This window comes from Labrus bergylta, chromosome 13 (genome assembly GCF_963930695.1).
Source record: "Labrus bergylta chromosome 13, fLabBer1.1, whole genome shotgun sequence".
Classification (NCBI taxonomy): Eukaryota; Metazoa; Chordata; class Actinopteri; order Labriformes; family Labridae; genus Labrus; species Labrus bergylta.
In genome coordinates, this window is record NC_089207.1 from 9,787,336 (window position 1) to 9,807,762 (window position 20,427).

At 41.5% G+C, this 20,427-nt stretch overlaps 1 protein-coding gene across 1 annotated transcript in view; it reads right to left on the reverse strand.

The window, feature by feature from the left end:
* Nucleotides 1-1,646: 1,646 nt before the first annotated feature.
* Nucleotides 1,647-20,427, reverse strand: part of arhgap20 (Rho GTPase activating protein 20) — a 36,583-nt gene continuing 17,802 nt past the window's right edge. The window contains exons 10-15 of the mRNA XM_020632001.3: nucleotides 16,355-16,545; nucleotides 15,350-15,514; nucleotides 14,453-14,562; nucleotides 13,773-13,962; nucleotides 7,515-7,629; nucleotides 1,647-6,152 (exon numbers count right to left, since the gene is read on the reverse strand). Coding sequence (XP_020487657.2) covers nucleotides 4,459-6,152; nucleotides 7,515-7,629; nucleotides 13,773-13,962; nucleotides 14,453-14,562; nucleotides 15,350-15,514; nucleotides 16,355-16,545 — 2,465 coding nt within the window. The 3' untranslated portion in view covers nucleotides 1,647-4,458. The remainder of the gene's footprint in view (nucleotides 6,153-7,514; nucleotides 7,630-13,772; nucleotides 13,963-14,452; nucleotides 14,563-15,349; nucleotides 15,515-16,354; nucleotides 16,546-20,427) is intronic.

The window sequence follows — 20,427 nt, forward strand, 5'->3', positions numbered from 1 at the left end:
TCAGCCTTCCCAACAGCATGTACATCCATCCACTGTTCGAACACAGAAACTTTTGGTCTCATTTGAAATATTTCTCACAATTTACAGAACAAAACAAAGATTGAAATCTTAAAAAACCTGTATGACGCCACTTTTAAAAACTTAAAGCATTTGATAGTGAAAGTTATCCCCCAGTCTGCAGCCCTCTTTGACTTCAAGGAGGATATTATTATATAGTGTTAAGCTGTCCAGGCTGTACATTTACTGTTCCAGGTCTCTAGCTTGGACTTGCCTGCTGTTTTTAATTTGCCAACTTTATAACCCAGTAGACTCAATCTAGAAACTCCATGGCATGTCATGCTACAAGGAGTTAAATGGTCAGCTGTATGGCCCTCCTCAGGCACACTCAGTTCATGTGTTAAGACTAATTTAAATAACGTATGGAAACTTCCGGCAGGCAGATGTTTGTAATTTTAGAGAAGAAATCTCTGGAAATAGTTTTGAAGTAATTCTTGATTTTTTTAATTTTATATGTATTGAGGTATCCCTTGTTTCTGTTTTCCATTCGTGTTCTTATATCTGAGATTCAAAAGGCAGGGGTGTGTCCAGACTTTTTTATGACTGGGGCCAAACTGGGGGTCTGACTTTACAATGATGACATGAAGTTTGTGTGCACAATGAATGCATAACATTTCTGTACATTTTCTGTCTACTCTGCACAAATCATATCTACTAATATTTAAGTATTAAACAGATATAATATTCCTGATTTATTCACTATTCACTTAGATCAAGGAAACATGCATCAGTGTTGTTGATGTATTCACATCGGTGCCTTGCTTAATGGCACCTCAACAGTGATCAGGAAGTGAACTGGCACCTCTCCAGCTACCAGAGCAATTTCCAGACTTGGTGAGCACGTGTACTTAAACCAGTGACCCTCCAGTTCTAAACCCAAGTCTCTACAGACTGCCGCCACTTTAAGGACTCAAAAAGGAAATTGTTTGTTCAAAGTCACAACTTAAAGCACAAACAAAATTAAACAATGGATTGGACAATGAAATGCACAAAGGCTATGAGATGCCTGTTGCAAAAAATGGTTGCATCCAAAGCATAATTTTAGTCCAGCTTCTGATAAGGCAAATAACCAATCGTAGTTGAGGATTTGGGGCTCAAATTTCAAGTGGGGGGACCAAGGGGAAACCATACTTTTTAAATATAGTTGTAAGAAATGTTTAAAAGTCTACATGTAACAAATGTTGGTTTGATGAATACATTTTGGTGTTGACTGTGAAGAATAAATTTTTTGTAAATAATTGTGTTCAGACAAATAGAGAATTCAGAGTAACTCAGACATACTGTTCCTGGCCGATATATTTTTTGTCATTTAACACTTTCAGGATTTGGAAGAAAAATTCTGCCTCTATTTTATTATATTACTTTATTAATCGTTCTTTAGAGCCAAACTCCAACTATGTGTTCGATTCTTATTGGTGGTTCATGCAGTCTATGGGTCATACCAGGTTTTGAATTAAAGATTTTAGCATAATAATTCTTCCCGATGAGAAATAAAGTTGCATTAGCTGTTATACTCAACCAGCATTGACTCATCTCCGCAGAAATATGTGAATAGACATACAAAACAACAAATTCAGCGTGATTTGAACTTTACTTTCACATGAGCAACATTTATTAAAATCAATGAGAGTTTTGTTTCTCGTGAGCATTGGACATCAGATGTACACAATATACAGATGTTGCGTTTCGTAGCAAATATACTTTCTATAGAGACAGCAGCAGCAGAATTGGCATGTACAAAAATACACATTTGATTTTGTCACACAACATACCAAAGTAACGATAATATATTTATATATAATTAGATATTTCTGTATCATAAATATGCAGAGCTATACAAGTTGAACACAGATTCATTATCTGTACTCGAGATAACATTTATAATATTTATAATACAGGACAAAGTACTTTAGAGACATTTTAAATGGGAACACTTAACACCACTAAGGTCTTATTCCAGCGTGTTTAATCAATGTTCATTTCATAATAACACTGTGTTAATACTTGTGAAAAGTTATATTTAGCTTACAATACATTATCTTTATAGATTTAACTTCTACTTTTAAGTAAATTCTTGCATGCTGAAATAAGATCATTTAGTGTTAAGTGTCACCTAGAGTTCAGCGTTGCTTTAGCAGCAGCACTGAAACTAAAATCAGAATTCACCTCATTCATACAGCAGCCATTTTTCTCTGACATCACACTCAGGGTGGGAAGCTAAAAAGAGTTTATATTGTTGTGCTCCAGGTTGTAAATCATATAAACTTAACAAATATGATAATTCAATCATATATTTAAAGCCTACTACTTTATTTGACTGGCTGCTTCGGCCAGTGACATGGACGAGCGCCGCGACTCCGGGCCTTGAGCTGCAAAGTAAAAAAAAAAATATATAATAATAATTTATGCATGCCCAAAAAACCACTAGAAAAACGCCTCGTTCAGCAGAAGAGCACAAGGCAAGCGTGCTGTACCATAAGAGCGACACGTCTCTGTGTTATAAGGCCGTAAGACAATATGGGGGGAAAGGGTAAAATAACTACCGAACACTGATGTTAGCTAGCTAAAGTTAAAAAGCATTATTAGCATTAATCACATATTGATATTGTTAATGTAAGCAAAATAACAGCAATGTAAGAGACATAATAGTTGAGTGCTTTCATTAGACAACAGCTAACATTAGCATTACGCCACTAACTAGCTAACATAGTGTTAATGTTAGCTAGCTAACAGCAATGTTATGATCAGAATTTCTTGAATGATATTGTTAGCTGTCGTGTCGGTAGGCTACCTTGTGGATTCACATTTGTTTATCAAATATTTTCATTTAACCCTTTGCCTCTCGAGTTCTTTTTTTTTTTTTGACATAAAGTGATTAATCAATAATGATTTGTCATGTTCCCTACATTTTCATGATTTGCAACCTGGAACACAAAGAGGTACAACCTTTTTTTTACGACAGCATTTGAGCTTCTGACCCTGAGCAAATTGTTAGAGCAAAACGCTGAGTGAATATGGTGAAATGAGGAGTGAGGACATAAAACAGTTTTTCAATAGTTCATACAACTCAGCTGAACTCACCAACACACAACAGGCTGTGTCCTTGTCTTTCTTTAAAGACTGAATTAGTTTCTCTGTGAGACTAATGAAGTGCTATAAAAGCAAGAATAAAGGAGATTTCTCCCTCAATGGCACAAGTTTTCTCACATTCCTGCTTAGGACACGCTGTCAAAGATCACATCATACTTTTGATTTTCTTCCACACAAACATACATGGACAGTTTCCTCCCCCCCTCCCCCGGTCACAGAGATTTAAACCAGAGCTACACAACAACACTGTGTGCTGTGTGTCTAGAAATGCTGCTCATGTGAATAAATACCAGCCCTGATGTATCACCATATCAGACATACAAACACTTCACTCGCTCTGGACAAAAAAACCTGTTTCACTTTACAGACAACATTTTTCACAAAAGATATAAATGCCGTTAAAATAGTCCAAGATGTTACAAGTATGTACAGCGGTGGCATCCGTTCTAACACTTTTCGCCTTTGGCACTCCAGAGAAAGTGTGTTCATTGTATTCAAATGAAGTCATAGAATTATCGTGACCATATTGTTGTCGTTAAAGCTACAGACAGCAGCGATAATAAGCACCTAGCGCCAACATTTGTATCCAATGATGAGATTGTGACCTTGATGCTTTATTGTTTGCGGAGAAAGAACTGGGATATGTACAGAAAAGTCTTAATTTTCATCCTGAATTAATCGAATTTCAAATAAGTTTCATGTTTTGCTGATAAAAACTGACGGCAATAAGTCTCTTGGCCATGAACTACGACAGAATTAATTTAATTTATTTCGCCTTAGATAGAAGAAAAAGGAGCTGCTTTGTCCGTTCTTTTTCATTTTGAAAGAGCTCCTTCTTCCTTTTTTAATCACTGAAAAAGCAATAACACTTTCTTAAGGCATAACAAATTCAAATATTTTCAGAACAGATTTTTTTAGAAAAAGAGCAGTAACGCTGGACTGTTCAGCTTTAAAGGACGGTTTAGCAATCCAGCTGTCAAATTTAAACTTTCAGTCATTTCTGTATGATTTTAACGACTCAGGTATGAATAAAGAACTTTTTATGAATCTTAACTGCAGAGCAACTAAACATCATCTATGTCAAATACCAGGAACCTTTGTTGTATATTTTGTATAATTACTATCCTCACTTGTACCTTTGAAAGTCTTAACCTTGGATGTACCATATGTATGAACTGCAACACTTTCTCTGTTTTGGGCTGACTACGGGGAAAGGTGTATTTGGCGGAGTGTTATCACATCAACAATAAAGACAATTTTTACACATTTCAGAATTAAAAGTCTCACAGATTGTCTGTACAAAGTTCTTATTTACACGTATGACTCTTCTGCAAAAAAAAGCTGTTCAAATTCATCCACTCGAGGGTCGCTGCACCTCCTGCTCTGCCAGTCCCTCTTCCCCTGCACAATGGCCAGCGCCACCTCCTGACTCCTCCTCAAGCAGGCGTCTGTGTCCTCCTGACCCTGGGAGGAAAAGTAGTCCTGCACAGCCCGTGTAGCAGATGGAGACAGGCAATAGCGTGACTCTGCATGGTTGGGCTCACTCTCTGACATCACCAGGCCACCATTTTGGGTCTGACTTTTAGAAGTACGAGGCCTGTCCAGGGTGAGGCTGGAAGAAGGGTGACAGTTCACTGTGACCTTAGCGGGTTCGGATGCTCTGCGAGGGAGGGGAAGTGTCCTCCTCCCTTTTTGACCCTCCTGGGTCTGAGTCAGAGAATGGGACATTTGCCTCTGGAGGACCAGGGTGGTGTCGCTCTGTCCATAGAAAACACCCTGTGGGGGCTGCAGGGACTTGTTACTAGCCAGCCTCTGTGTGACCTCACTTCCTGTTTGTGGTGTTGAGGTGTTAGAAGAGGTGGTATTTGGCGGTCTTACGGTGGGGGTCTGGTCGTGGAGCTGCCTCAGCTCTCTGACCGTCAAAGGTTTCTCCGTCCCCCTGTAGAAAGGTGAGCGAGTGCGCTGCAGTTGCAGCATAGCCTGCTGATAGGATGGAGGGCTGCTGGATCTGCGTTGGTTTGTCGTCATGGCGACCTGTGCACTTGTGGAGATGCCGTTACATGTTGGGTGAGTTTTACCATTAAGGGCAGGCAATTCCTCCTCTGTGTGTCCATTTTCAGGCTGCTTAAGAGACAGGCGACGATCCTTTTTCAGCCATGTGTTTGGATGGAGCCCGTGAGAGTTCTGGGGCTGTTGACTGATCCGAGGGGGCGGGTTGGGCGGCGCCAAAAGAGACGGTACTTCTCTCTGAGGAGGCGAGGCCCTGAGTGACACCTGGGGTCGTCCAGGAAAGAGAGGAGAGAGTGGAGCAGGCTCAATCAATGGAATCACCCCATTGGTGGTGTAGTCTGTAGAGTACTGAGAGAAGGCGGAGTCCAAAGAGCTGAGGGAGGAGCCTGTCGGTGAGGTTGCTGGGGAGGAGAGACTGGAACAGCTGGCATCCAAGCGTAACGGAGGTGGCGGGGCATTCTTCGACTTCCTCCGTCCGCCATTCAGAACTTTGACTCCTCCATTCTCGCGTCTCAGTTCTTCCTCCTCCTTCAGCTGCAGCCCACTGAGTCCCTGCTCCATAAACACCTCGTCAGCCTCCCCGTCCATTGCAGCATCATAGCTCGCCTTCCTCAGAGGAAGGTGGTTGGCATCAACGTGGACAATCGCTGCACCTGACAGTGCTGTATGTGCAACAGCTAAGGCAGGCTCTGAACTCCTCCTCAGCCTCCTGGGACACTGTGATTGGCCGTTGACTTGGCGTGTGCGGGGCTGTCGGACTGCTGGGCTAAACCTCCGAGGTCTGGACAGCGGGGGGAGCTGCAGCAGCAGGTCGGAGTCGGGGTCGGGGTCAGGGTCACAGTCGCTGAGGGTGATCACGGAGTCACGGCTGCGGCTGTCCGGCTTGTCTTTGTCCCGGAGGGGGAGCTGCTCCTGGTAGGGGGACTCAGGGTCGTCGTTCAGCTCGTTCTCCAGACTGTCGTAGGACGAGTCGTTCATCTGGAAGGACGACACATCTGGAAGAAAAAAGATTGAGTGTTAGGGTTTACTTTACCTGCCAATCCTCAACATTAATGGACTGAAACTCAAAATGGGGTTCACATTCCAGTTAGTAATGTCACTGCTAATGTGTCACCTAAAGTCTATGACGACAAAAGAGTTAACATGAAAGTAGTTGTCAAATAAAATACATTTCTCCAGTCCTGCTGGAGTGTAATTCCCCCCCCCCCCATAACAACCTTTGAAATGAGCGTGAAAGTTCAGGCAAAACAAACCTCAACAACTTAACCAGATATAAAATGCAGTAAAAAGTATCACTGCATGCTTCTTATTCTTTTACTCTCCCCTTGAATAAACCTCTCTACAGATCTTATTAAGCGAAGAGCAGAAGTCTGAGAGAAACCAATATCGTTACCGCAGAGCTAAATGAACAACGCCACAGTTCTCTGCTGCAGAAGAAGGAAAACAGGAGGCAAAGTGTCGTCCTGCTGTGCGCTCTTTAAACCCCTGGTGGTTGTTTATAGAGCGAGGCACAAATTAAGCATAATTTATGAATGAGGAGATTCAACGCCGTGACCCCGGTAATCGCTGAAACTACTTCGGGTGGACCTCCTGACCCCAATCAACAGGTCTGAGAGAGCCTAAACCATTATACTACACCCACGCTGAGCTACACACTGAAGCAGTGTCTGTTAACAACCTCTTTCAGAAAACGAGACGGTAAAGAGCTGCTGTTAGGTGACACAGTGTGACCGTGATCCTGACCATTTTCTAAGAAATCATCCCGAAAACGTCCACAAGTTTCTGCTTCTTATTTACTTCTTCTTATCCTTTTTTCATAGCTTAACGGATAACAAATAGCATTTGAAGGTCACAGCGAGGTAAACTGTGCGGACATCTTTGTGGTACAGACAAGGAAGAAGCTTGGATTAAGAAGTTCTGCTTTTTTCTTTTTCAAGTATGATCTGACATTCTCAATGTTTTTCTCATGCAGGACCTACGTATAAAATGTCATTTTGTTAAACGATCAAGGTTGCAAACGCTTAGCTTAATATTACGACTCCTAAATGTGTCTTTTTTTGTTGCGTTTCTGGGAAACAGGAAATTCGGACGCAAACGATTCCAGTAATGTGCTTCTTCAGCGTCATCCCCACATGTTTATCCAATAGAGCGCATTAAAAAATGTGACTGTTGGGATTTTAAGATGATAAAAACGGGGGGATGAATACCATTTATGTCATTCCAGTGGTGAGGGATCAGAAATGGGAATTTGTGTCGTCAACACTGAGTCCACAGACTTGGCTTGGATCTTTGAAAACAGTCCTGCCAGAGTCTATGCATCTTTAATTACTGTGTTCTTCTTATTCCCCGATTCTTACCTGATCCGTGGTCACTGCTGCTGCTCTTCTGGCTGAAGCTTCTGAACAGTGAGGTGACGTCTTCTCCCAGGACGCTGCTGCACTTCTCGATGAGGAAGTGTACGAGCTCACACACCTGCAAGGAGACAAACACCACCTGGTTAGAGCAGGATTACTTCCATTTGTCTCTGCTTCTCTGCAGCTGTTCAACATTCATTTCCGTTGTTATAGTGCGAGACAAAGAGTGGGCTGGTTTAAGCAGAACCTCATTTGTTGAAGGATTTCTGAACCAGCCAAAGGTTACGAGTGGTTCACCAAACATTCACTTGCAGAGTCTAAAACAACGAAATATATACTTTCTAGTAAACGTTTTGACATTGATCAGATGTGTAATGCTGTGCTGAAACAACGAAAATGAGAGCAAATGTTTTTGCTTGTAGTGCAGCGCATGCCTTTTTCATTTTGTGGGTCCATGACCTAAATAACTTTGTGATACCAGCTCCAACCAGCTGTCCAAAAGTGTGTTTTTCCTGCGTGTCCCACATTATCATTCTGACAAAAAGTGTTGGTTTGTTTGCACTTCCAACTACAAGAGTATTTTCATTCCACACCGATAGAGAAAACATCACACTCCTTCTTTCCTGCCCTGGATAACGTCCTGATAATCATGCATGACTTCTTGTATTGGCTCTGATTATCGCCTGCTCAAATCCTTTTTGAAAGACACACAGGCAGATCCTTAGGAGAGAGTTTTTTGACAGAGAAATCCCAGCTTTCTATGTTTTGGAAGGTAAACTGTAGATGTATCATCTTTTTTAGTAGAGGATACAACAGCTACAAATGGCATGAAGATAATCAAACATTTAAAATGGCCTTCATTACAAACTGTCGGATATCTTAAAGAATAAACACTGTTGAAGTTTTGAAATACGCCGACACAGAGCCTGTGATTTTCGGGAATTATCAACCTAGTTGGCATCCGTCCACCAAACAAATCCCGTTACTTGGCTGAAACCACCCACTGTCTTTTTAAACTAAACAGACACAATTTACTAAACACATACAGTGTGACGTCCTCGGACACAAACACCAGGGACACTCTGAAACATCAGGGACACATCCTCCCACAACTTGTGGAAAATTTCCACTAAAAGCTGCCTGTGTTGTTTAAAAAATGAGTTGTTTTTCCCAGTGTCGGCCTGCCGCTGTGACACTATGGAAACAAGAGACAAACACACTTTAAAGCCTCCATGTTTGTTTGTGAGGCCAGATGTTGTCTCCTCGTGTGTCTGTATGGCATCCATATGAGTTACATGAGTCAGTGTACAGAAGACCAGCCTGTATGTCTAAACAGTACACAACATGCCTGAGAGTAAAAATCAAGTTTTTAAAGTCCATTTTTCTTCAAACAGGCACATGATTCTGGAGGGGTGAAGAGATTTGACCTCTGTATTTTAAGCACCTCTTTAACATAGAAAACAATTTGCAATTAAATGTTTTGAAACAATTTAAGTAGGAGAATATTGCAAGAAGGTGCACTGTGATTTATTTGACATGTTGGGAGGCAACAAAGGCTTTTTGTGCGTGATAAGAGACAGAGTTTGGATTATTAAAAAAATATGTATTCTGTTGATAACTACTCATGTTAACTAGTTAGCATACACATCCACAACAAGCAAACTTGAATGCACAAACCTCTTATCTGTCTCTGAACCTTCCTAGTTGCTATCAAGTCTGCATGCAGAGGTGTGCTGCCCTCACACGTTGTACCACTGACAAAAACACAGAGGCACGTCAGGGATTTACTTCTTGCTGGGTGAGGTTACTCAACCATCTCAAACAGAATAAACCTGTCTGTGGTTACAGGTGAGATTTGGAGATACTGTTAGACTGTCTCTGTGGCATGTGTCTGTTTATCAGAGCACATTCATCAGTCTCAAACCTGAACAACAGAGCTTCATGTGACACTGATGGCAACAGATAGGTGTGCTTCTGTCAACAACAAAAAGTGATTGCAATATATGTTGCAAGATACAAAATCAATGTCAATACTTTACACCACTGGAGCTTCACAGATTTGGTGATTCTCGGGCCAAAAGTTTGTATTTCTTTGTTTGAACCTGGCTGCATTAAAGATGTCCAAGTAAGTTGCACGCTACACTGTATGTTTTTCTGTAAAATGAGTAAAACAGTACTGTCAAGCGGCTCAAAGTTATCAAATTCTATAGTTAAAGATACAGATTATGAAGTTTGTTTTGGCATTTTTGCCTTTATTGAGTGGACAGCTGAAGAGAGACATTAAATGTAGGGAGGAGCGAAGGCCGGGAGTCAAACCTGCAGCTGTTTTATCAAGGACGCACCCTCTGAATATGGGATGCCTACCATTAGAAAAAAAAAACACCTAAAAAAATCTGGGGTTTCAAAGGTTTGTTAGTAAGTGTGAATGAAATGCAGATCTCTGGTTGAAGCATTCCTGCCTCCTAACTACCTTTACTTCTACAGTACATGCAGTATGAATACAATGGGAACACACTGCTTTGTCATGGCACTGTGCCTTTGACAGATGGGCCATCATCTGTCATTTCTGCATCCGTCATTGCACCGTCATCCGTCTGCACTCTCTCAGAGACTCAGCCGTTGTGATAAAAAAAAAAAGGATTATGTGTCAGAATAACCCCCCTAACAAACTGAATGTGGTGTTGTATGATGCAGTATTTGTGTCATACTGAATTTGACCCACATGTTATACAACAAAATCAATATTTTCCAGGAATACTAAAGTGGAAATGTGGGTCACTGAAATGCGACTTGTTGTCAGTAAATCCAACTAAACACTGCATGAGAGCTCTAGGGATCCAGTAGAAATGAGCTTATAATAACGTAATGCTAGATCCAGTTATAGGCGTATAAATGTGGAGATGACTGATGGTATTTGCACAACAAGTGGTATGAAAACAGCAGCTAAAGCAAAAGATAAATAATAAAAAGACATGATTCCTTCTTTCCTTGTTCTTCTTTCTCCTCCTCTTCCTTCTACAATTATTCTTTCTCCTTTCCTCTTATCTCACCTGCCACTCTCTCCCTACCTGCACCTCCTCCCATCACTCACCCGGCATTCCTCTCGTCACTCGGAGAGCGCTGCTACGTGATGCACAACACAGTTACAAAGAGCCTGTGGGCATCAAGGTGACTTTCACCGCTCCATCAACAGCTAATTCAGAACAGCTTGTTCTTCTTTAACTCTTTGGGATGTTATTCTAAACTCTGTTTCAACCATTCAGAGAGCAGGCAGAAAATCAACCTGTCATTCATACAAATGTTTTCAGTATGAGCACAGGAAGAGAGTGGACTTTCTACTGCTTCAGGATGGAGCGTGTACACATCTGCACATTTGTGTGTTAGTGTGTGTACAAAAGGATGCTGCAGCTGTGTGTTAGTGGGTCAGTTTAAAGGTCCTCAGCTGACACATAAATCCAGCTGTGTTTTTATCCACCAATAGATACAGACAATGTGGAAAAAAAAAAACACTGGAGATAAAAGGCATTTGGTCCACATTTCAAGAACCGAACCAAAGAGAAAAACAAACTTGTTTTGGATGATATGTCTCCCCGTCTGCGTCTCAAGTCTTAAACTTAAGCTGTATTTACCTCAGACACTCCCACACAGCTACAGTATGTTCAGCCAAAAATATCTAAATTATATACTGCATGGAAGAAGCAGCGGCGCAGAGAGACTGGACTGAGCCCTCACGTGTCTTATGACGAGGTTGGAAACTAGCCATTACGCGGTCAGGGGGCCCACACCGGTTTAAGTTGGCCCCCGTCTCCGACCGCAAGGAGGGAAATGTCGAAATCTCCCTTTTGTTATTTTTTTTCTCCAGAAAAGGCCGTCTGCACACGCAAACAAGCAGTGTGTGAGGGGGAAAGTGTTATCATGGGAGTATTTGTGGAAAGCATGTTTGGGAATTTGAGAGTGTTGGGGGTATTTGTGCTGACAAGAGTGTGTGTGTGTGTATGTGTGTGTGTGTGTGTGTGTGTGTGTGTGTGTGTGTGTGTGTGTGGGTGTGTGGGTGTGTGTGTGTGTGTGTCGATGGCAAAGGAGGGGTTTTTTCAGCGACACAATTTACCACTCAAACTCACACTTGGCCTCGGGATTCTGTAGGAAATTCTTTGCATGTTTTCTAAATTAACCTTGGCCACCTTATGCATACACACACACACACACACAGATACACACTCATACACACACACACATATCTGAAAAGACATGCCGGGCAGCCACCCACAGAGATTGTGTTTTTAACTCAACTGCTGTGACTTTCCAAAAAGACCACAAGTCAGAAATCTTTGTATTCTTTCTGTCAAAGCGACTGTTTCATCGGCTCGGATGGGCGAGGGGGGGGCTTCCTCTGTGGCTGCTGCTAGGAAATGAAGTCACTTGGGGTTAGCCCTGCTGACCAACAGATGAGAAATGATGCCTCTGACTTTACAATTACAAAGTGAAAATGATTATAATTTATCAGAGGATACCTTCATACTGTAAATACTTATACCACAGTTGGACATGTTTCAGAGTTTTTGGAAGTTGTCTGTTAATTTGAATTTTAAGACATCTTAAATATTTGTGGTCTCAAGTTCTGAGAACACTTTCAGGAAAAACTTAACTCAAAGCGGTGAAATACAACGTACTATAAATAAGAGGAATAAAAAAAAGGCTCAAAAACTTTTAAGAGATATCATTCTGAGGTAGTACAGATAGTTTGGTTACAACGACTGGATGTCTCGCAGTGTCACTATTTACAAAAATGAGCTAGACAAACCTGCTCCTGTGTCAAGAGTTTGAGGATATCTATATGATGATATAGTGTAGGGTGATTTAGCAAGTAACGCTGGCTAAGTAAGCATTATGAGCTAGCTTGGTGCAAGTGAAGCTTTTTATTTTGCTCTGTTCAAACCACAGGCTGTATTCAAATACTGCACAGTATCAAGATGTCAGTGGGTTTTTGGGGTTTTTGGGGTTTTTTTTTTTTTTTTTTTTTTTTTGTTTTTTGGTTTCATTTTGGGTTTTTTTTTTTTTTTTTTTTTTTTTGGTTTTTTTGGTTTTTGGTTTCATTTTGGGTTTTTTGGTTTCATTTTTGCACAGTAATAGTAAGTGGAGACATATCCTCCATCTTGATATACATTCACTTGTCTAAAGGTTTGACATCTCCGTGGTGATTTAAGACGTACCATAGGATGTGTTAGCATCACAAGCTTATTGTAAATGTGGAGAGTTTGCTCTGTATTGGTGACATTACTCTTTAAGTGGTAAATAGGAAACATATATTTTTCATGCTCAGGAGAAAGTCAGCGTGAAATTGGGAAGCTCTCCTCTTTCCTGTCAAGTCTTGCTCTAAGCTCGGGGATTTCAGGCTCAACCGAGTGTAAGAATGTTGTGATTTCAGCTTATGAGTGATCGTCAGTGAGGACATGTGAACGTGACTGAGCCTGTGTGTGTGTGTGTGTGTGTGTGTGTGTGCGTGTTACAACTGTGTGTTAGTCGGTCAACTCCTGTTTGAAGGTCAACATTGCTCACATCCGCGGTAAAACTTAAAGGCTGCTGACGAATGGTTTTCAGGGCTGACAGAGATGGAGTGTGCATGTGATCTCGTATGTGTGCAGATAGAAGATGTGTGTGTGTGTGTGTGTGTGTGTGTGTCTGTGTGTGTGTCAGTGAAATCACAGTTTCTGACAACGTCGGTCTGTCTGGTCGCATGTGTTTCAAACATCACAGAGGAACGTAATACACTCATACTGAGGCAGTTTGCTTCAATTATTCCACTGAAATGTTAAATTCCTCAGAGTTTGCACACTGTCTCAGCAAGCCTCTGTTACACAGACACACACACACACACACACACACACACACACACACACACACACACACACACACACACACACACACACACACACACACACACACACACACACACACACACACACACTGGTGGGAGGTCAGTATATTCACAGTGACATTTTGCACACTGATTTGCTGTCTTGCCACGTCTTGGATGAGAAGAGTAATACCACAGTCATGTTTGTCATGTTCAACACCAACCTGAAGCCTGCAGCTGTTTAGCTTAGCTTAGCATAGAGACTGGAAACAGGTGGAAAAACTAGCATGCTCCTTCTGAAGGTTAAATAAATCTATCTTATGCCATTTCAATTAATGAATAATCTGCAACAAAAGCCAGAATGCTTCATTTAATTCACATGTAAGTGTCTGTGTGTTTCTTCTCACCTTTTTGGTGCCCTCCCCCTCCATCTCGGGGGTGGTGGGTGCTGGAGCCCAAAGCATGCTGGGAGCGATGCAGACGGACAGGTTGAAGGCGTTCATCTGGTTGTCGTGGGCGTTGCCTTGGATACAGTGCAGCACAGCCATTACATGACGCAGCAGAAGCAGGTTCTCAGTGGGGAGGAGGTGGAGCAGCCTGACAGAGAGGATGATGGACGATTGTAAAAGATGGACATAAATGTTCCCTCAATGATCTTGAATCAAGTCTAGTCTGAGGCTGAAAAGAGTTTTATCAATACACATTTTCATTCTTGGTTCCGTGTTTTTTATTCACCTATTAAAATGGAATTTACTTTTTTTTTGCAGCAACGTCCTGACTCTGTTTTTTTTCTCTCTTTCTAGACACAATTAAATTGTGGTAAATTTGTAATTAAAGGAAAAATCTAACAAAATGTCACACTGAGGTGTTGGGCATCCAAAAGCTTCCTGTAAAACCAATTTATCCAAAAGTGTTTCCTAAAACTTTGACCCATCTGTAAATCTTATTTCTGTTTGTCTCATTCTGTGTGTGCTTGTGAAAAAGAGAAAGACAATAATAAATCCCTCATTATTACTTCAGAATGAGCTGTTTTGATAATGAGCATGATGTTATGAAATATTTGGGATAAGGATTTTGGGGTTCATACCTCTGGACAGCTTGCGTCCTCTCCTCCCCTCCCTCTCCTTCCATCACATCCATCCACTGGTCGTACAGATCCGCACACAGGATGCTGCCCGGTATATTACGCAGGAAATCCTGTATGCAAAAGAAAAGAGAGATCTTAGGCTCAATGAACAAGACCTGAGTTAATCCCTTGCATTTAAAAAAATACCAAAATAATACCCCAAATCCCCCCCAAAAATGTCAATAACTTTATGACCTTTATGACCTAACATTATGACCTTACATTTGGAAGCTGTTCAATCATATTTCCATATGAAGCATGTGATCATCTTGTGCATTACACACCTTGATAGATGAACATAAACATCCTTCAAGGTAATAAGAAGGTCAAGAGTAAAACTATTAAAAGCATACAAAGAGGCAAAGAAAATTAAGTCAAATACGTTAAAATTAATAATATTTTGAATTGCTCTTAAATATCTTAGAGAGCTAAGTGAGTGCACTATTTTTCTTTTTACATGCGGATATTCAAACACTTTAGATATTGTTTCATGTACCCTATCTTAATCTTCTGTCAAATGATTATTGCTAACATGAAGTTACTCTCAGGTGATACACAATCCCAAAGTAAGGTGATGAATCAGCTCTGTATTAAGCTGAGAAACCTCCTCTGCTGCTCCCTGGATGCCCCGTACTGTGGTGGCTGTTTGGTCTGGATGCTGAACAATGCAGCACCTTGTGTGTGTGGCTGGCAGCCTGCCTGGCTGAGCACTGACAGATTATCCTGTCTGGACTTTTGTGACTTTGGACGCACATCAGACGATCCTGCTTTCTGTTGTCTGTTTTCAAACCGGTAAAGACGGGGCAGAGTTAAGAGTGTGTGTGTGGTTAAGTGTGTTTGTGTGTGTGTGTGTGTTACCTTGAGGACAGCAGCAATAACGAACACAGACTGGTGTGTGATCTCAGGGTCCTCTGTCCCACTGTCCAGTCTTTCCCGAAGCTCCCGGCAGGCTTTGGCCCCGGCTGAGCGCCTGAAGACGCCCCTGGTGTACGGCCCCTCCAGGTACAGGAACACCAACATATCCTGGATGACAGAGGAAGGAGGGACGTTAACCATAGTAGTTCCCATGTGCGTATGGCGGACTGAGAAGAGTAACTTGAGATTTCTAAAGCTATGCTACCAAAAGTAAGATCTGCAGTTAAGAGACTCTGTCGGCATGTTAGCTGCTAAAAGCAGAAAGCCTTTTAAGTCTGACACCAAAGGAATTAATTGCTCAGAAATCCTGCCAGACGTCCAGTGATGTTGAAACCAAAGGAACTCAGAGCCAGAGACTAAGTGAATTTAGCTTTCCCAATCCCTGCTGTTTGTTTGTTTTATTTCTGATTCGTTACTTCTGAGAATCTGAGATTTATTTGGGTGAGCTGGAGGAATCTGTCATAACTATTTACCACTGACTCATGTGGGTTTTATTATTTAAAAAGTAAATAGAGTTCATTTACAAGAACACATTTTTTATTTTTACCCCTGCTTTAAAAAAAAAAATGGGGATCAGGGTTTACAAAAATGAGATTATACTCACATTGAGGGTGACTTCAGAAGCCAATTAGTAGGTCAATCCTGAAATATCTGATATTCTAATTAATGTAGTTTTATCGGAAACACTAGAAAAGCTTGATATAGATCCAGTTTTGTATTTCTAAAAGGTTTCTTTAGTGCATCATATGAACAGAAAGGAAACACTTTCATTGAAGGTATTTTATCTGGACTGCTCACTTCCTCTACTTCCTGATACAACTACATCTTTACATTCTCTTTCCCATCACACTGTAAACCCTAAATCATGCTGTGACCCCTCCAGACAGGGTCCTGACCCCCCCACCCCCCCCCCTCCTGCCCGACTACATGACCCTTTGCTCGGCTCACCATGACAGGCTTGGGCAGGCCGTGCTCTTCAGAGGAGACGGAGCTCAGGGGTCGTCCGAACAGCCGTCCCTGAGTGGGGGAGAGCGAGGTCGGGGACAGGGGCATGCCGTCCAGCTGGGTGTTGGAGCCTTTCCAGAAGGGCCAGTTGATCAGAGACCTCTTTCTCTTGAAGGACTTCTGCTGACCGGGCTCTGTGGGGGAAAGACAGAAGAGGAAGAGCTGTTTTTAAACTGCTGTTGTTTGTGTAATGCGTTTTAGAGACACTGGAGTGTATTCAGACCCAGCAATGCAAAACTTAAGCCTTTTTAAAGGTTGATGTATTTATTTCTTTATTTCTTTATTTAGGTGAGTTATGCGTTCAATTCTAAAGCAATGAAAGTTGTAAATTATCCAGCAGCTGACCTGAAAGTCCCAAATGTTGGACACTTTTAGACATGAACATGACACCTTAGTCTAACCCAGTGAGCACCAGCTGTGATTTAAATGTTGATTTCTAGATGAATGCTCAAAGATATCCGGTCTGAACATCTAAGACCTCTTTTCAAGCAGCTAAAAAACCTTTTGCAATATTGATCTTCAAATCAGGGTACGTGGTTTCTAATTTATGGCTTCTAAATAAGGACAGGCTTTATCTTGCACAATTTAGAAGTTGATAATTTAATAATTGCAACAACGAATAAAGTGTTGTCTAAATGTTCATCTTAAAAGGCATTTCTTTCACTTGAGAACTTTTTGGGACATCTTCTCACCATGTGACCATAGTCTTTTCTTTTTTTTTTTTTTTTACATCTTTAAAAAGCTAAACAAGCTCAAACAAACATAAAGGATAAAATATCAAACTCATAGGAGTTCAGAGCCAGATTACAAAGAGAGACGGTGTCAGAAAGACAGATGCATGGATCCAGTGTTTGGAGGAAACATATGCAGACATGCCCTCATGCATCAGAGCACCATTTGAGGTTTTGCGTGTCTGTGGGTGTCTGTGTTTATCTACGTGAAAACATATGCATGTAAGGGGCTTTGTGTGTCTCTGACAGCTGCGGACTGGGAGTTCCTTGTTGCATGTTTGCTCAGTGGTGCATACAGTCACAATGTGTACCTGTGTTTGTGCAGTGAAGAGACACCTGCAGACACACAGACGTGTTCTCTGTGACATAACAGCTCGGCATGATGCTGCGGTTATGAAACTGCATAGCATGTGTGCATCGGAGTGAGTGTTAATGAGAATGTACAGCAAACACTATTCTGTTTAGTCTGATCTCGATGAAAAATGACTTCAACTGAGGGAAACAAACAGCAGGAGGAACTGGATTAAACCAGGGCTGAATTCATGGGACACAGAAAACACATGATTTAGAAGACACATCTGCAGGCTCACTTTCTAGGTCTAGTAGACTGACTAGTTGATGCAATGGTAATGCCTTTATTTAACCTTTTTTTGATTTGTCTAGCTAGCATCCCTGCTTACAGTAGACAATTCAAATCATCAGTCAAGAAGACCAAGTCAGCATTTCATGCATAAACCTCACAAACTGTATCTTAAAATGACCATTCATTGCTCCTTTTCACAAGGTTTTTCCAGAGAGATGGGTAAATCACAGCGGCCCTATACGATTCAAAACAAGATCAAGTCATAAAAACAGTACAGAAAGCTGTTTTGCAATGATCAGTGTTTCTTCTACACTCTCATATGTCGACGCAGGACATCAGGAGGCTCTGCCAGGTCTACTACCCTATAGCTTGTTTGCTTTTAGGATTTGGATTCTTTCAGTTTTCCTTTTACCACCACAGTTTAAATAAAAAGAAACAACATTTTCAGCAGAGGAGCTAAACACCAGGAACTGAAATCATGTGTAACACTGAAGAAAGAATTAGGCTTAGGCTTAGATGGATCATTAAGGTTTATCCTTAATTTATTTCAGTATCTGGAATGGGATGACTTGCTGCACTTGTCTGTTTGTTGATATAATTGCAGAAACTCTTTATACGAGCCCTTAAAGTGATTGACCAACAATCCTAAAAACATTGACATTATCAAGCTGTTGCGATTTGTGTGCAAGGGTGGAGCTCCCCTGATAAACCTAATATACCTCCAGTGGGTGGAGGAACTCAACAGCCAGGCCAAAAGAACCAGCAGAAGTATGTAGCATACTTAGAATTCATTATTTAACGATGCGCTGTGGCGTCATGCCTGAGTACTCTCTAGGACGAAGTTCAGCAGTCACATAATTACTGGGTTGCTCTGGCACTTCTCAACAGGCTTCAGCATCATCAAGAAGCACATAACCCCGCTGTAAATCAGGCGTTACATCATAACTGCCTTCGAGTCGGGGAAGAGTTGTAGCGAGGTGGAATGAGGGAACGGAGGCAGACAACTTGTCGTCTGGGTGGGCAACGTGTGTCATCCTGCTGTAATCATCTGCTGGTGTTACAAAACAGGTGCTACATGCAGCAGTGTCTTCATGAGCAATAAAACACAAGACAAGACTAGTTTACGTACAGAGGTAATTTGATTTATAGAGACATCATGCAAGCCAGTATACAACGGTGTAAATTCTGGTTCTGGTATTTAACAGGCAGTAGTTTTAACCCAGACAGCCACAGTTCTACCAAGTTGTTAAATAACAAGCCAATAATGTCCTCACAGTGGATCAGAAAATATGTTTTTTTGAGGGCTTTACTTAGTGGTTAGTATCTTACTTTTACATGTTTTTACATAAAATAGGTCGAAGAGAGACCTCCTGTTTTCCTCCAGATCATCGACCATAAATAACAAGCGGACGTAGCCAAGGTGACATCACTCATTAGTTTGTGTGTGTTTTCTGAGCCAGGATGACCATATCTGCCAAGAGGTAGGATACACATTGCCAAGCTTTTTGATTTGTTAGTGGCAGCGTCCAGTGATGAAAAATAAAGCCAAAGAAAAAGTGCATACAAGTGCAGTTCCTTAAATGTCCACCAGAGGCTGGCTGCAGAAAGATTGTTTTAGACTATGTAGCTCGTATTTCTATTGGTGGGAGCATCTCCAATGTTGTTTCTAACATTGGAGAGCAAATTGCCTGTGGGATTGTTTGAAAATAATTGCCTGCAGAGGAGCTTGTGCCGGGGCTGCAGCTCAATAAATACACGTTCGTTAGTTTTCGTGTTGGCCGTGTACGATTAGGCCTACATGATGGCGGCGGGGTTGGTATGGAGCGGTTATGTAAGATGCTGTTTTGCTCGAGGCAAAGGAATCCGAGGAGAAGACTGTGGTTGGCAAACTGAAGCCTCCTTGACTGGAAAACATACACTTTTCTCCTCTTAACCTCAGCCCCCTTCTTTTTCCATCCTGCTCTCTGTATCCCCATTACCCGCCTTTGTTTCTGTCCACCATCCTCTTGTTTTCCTTTCTGCTTGTCCTCTATTCTTTTCATCTTTCTCTATCTTTAAAAGCCTGTTGTTACTTTTTCCTTCACCTATGTTGACCTTCAGGATGACTCAATAGCTGTGTCATCTCTTTTCACTTTTCCATCTTCCTTTTCTCACACTCATCCGTCCCTTCTGGGGTTTCTTCCTCTTTGTCTGTCTGCTGTTATTTTTTTTCTGACACCCCGTCTCCCCTAACCCTTGCTGTAACCCCCATTGTTCGCTAAAATCTCCTTTCCCACCAATCTCTTCAACTGCTTCTCTTCTGTTACCTTCTGATTCATTCTGTATGTCTTCCAGAGTCAAGAACGAGCAAAAACAAACTGAACGCTTCATGAAAGCAAAATAAATTTAAAGGAAGTACTTTTTGTTCTGCTTTGAAATTTCTGTATCCACATATTTCCTCTTGTGGTTTCATAGATAATTCGATTTAGGGAGGTTTCATGACCAGGACTGACCATCTAGTTGAAAACATCGACTTCCCTCAATGCATAACGAGCCATATCTCAAGCCTGTAGACGGGTATCCAAAATTGGCTCACCCAAAAGATAATTTCCAACACAAAACAACACAATGTGACAGCACAAAGGGCTGACAAAAGACCAAAGTGTGATTTGAAACATGTCAGTGTACAGTAATAATGTGTTGCTTCTGTAAGAGACAAGTGC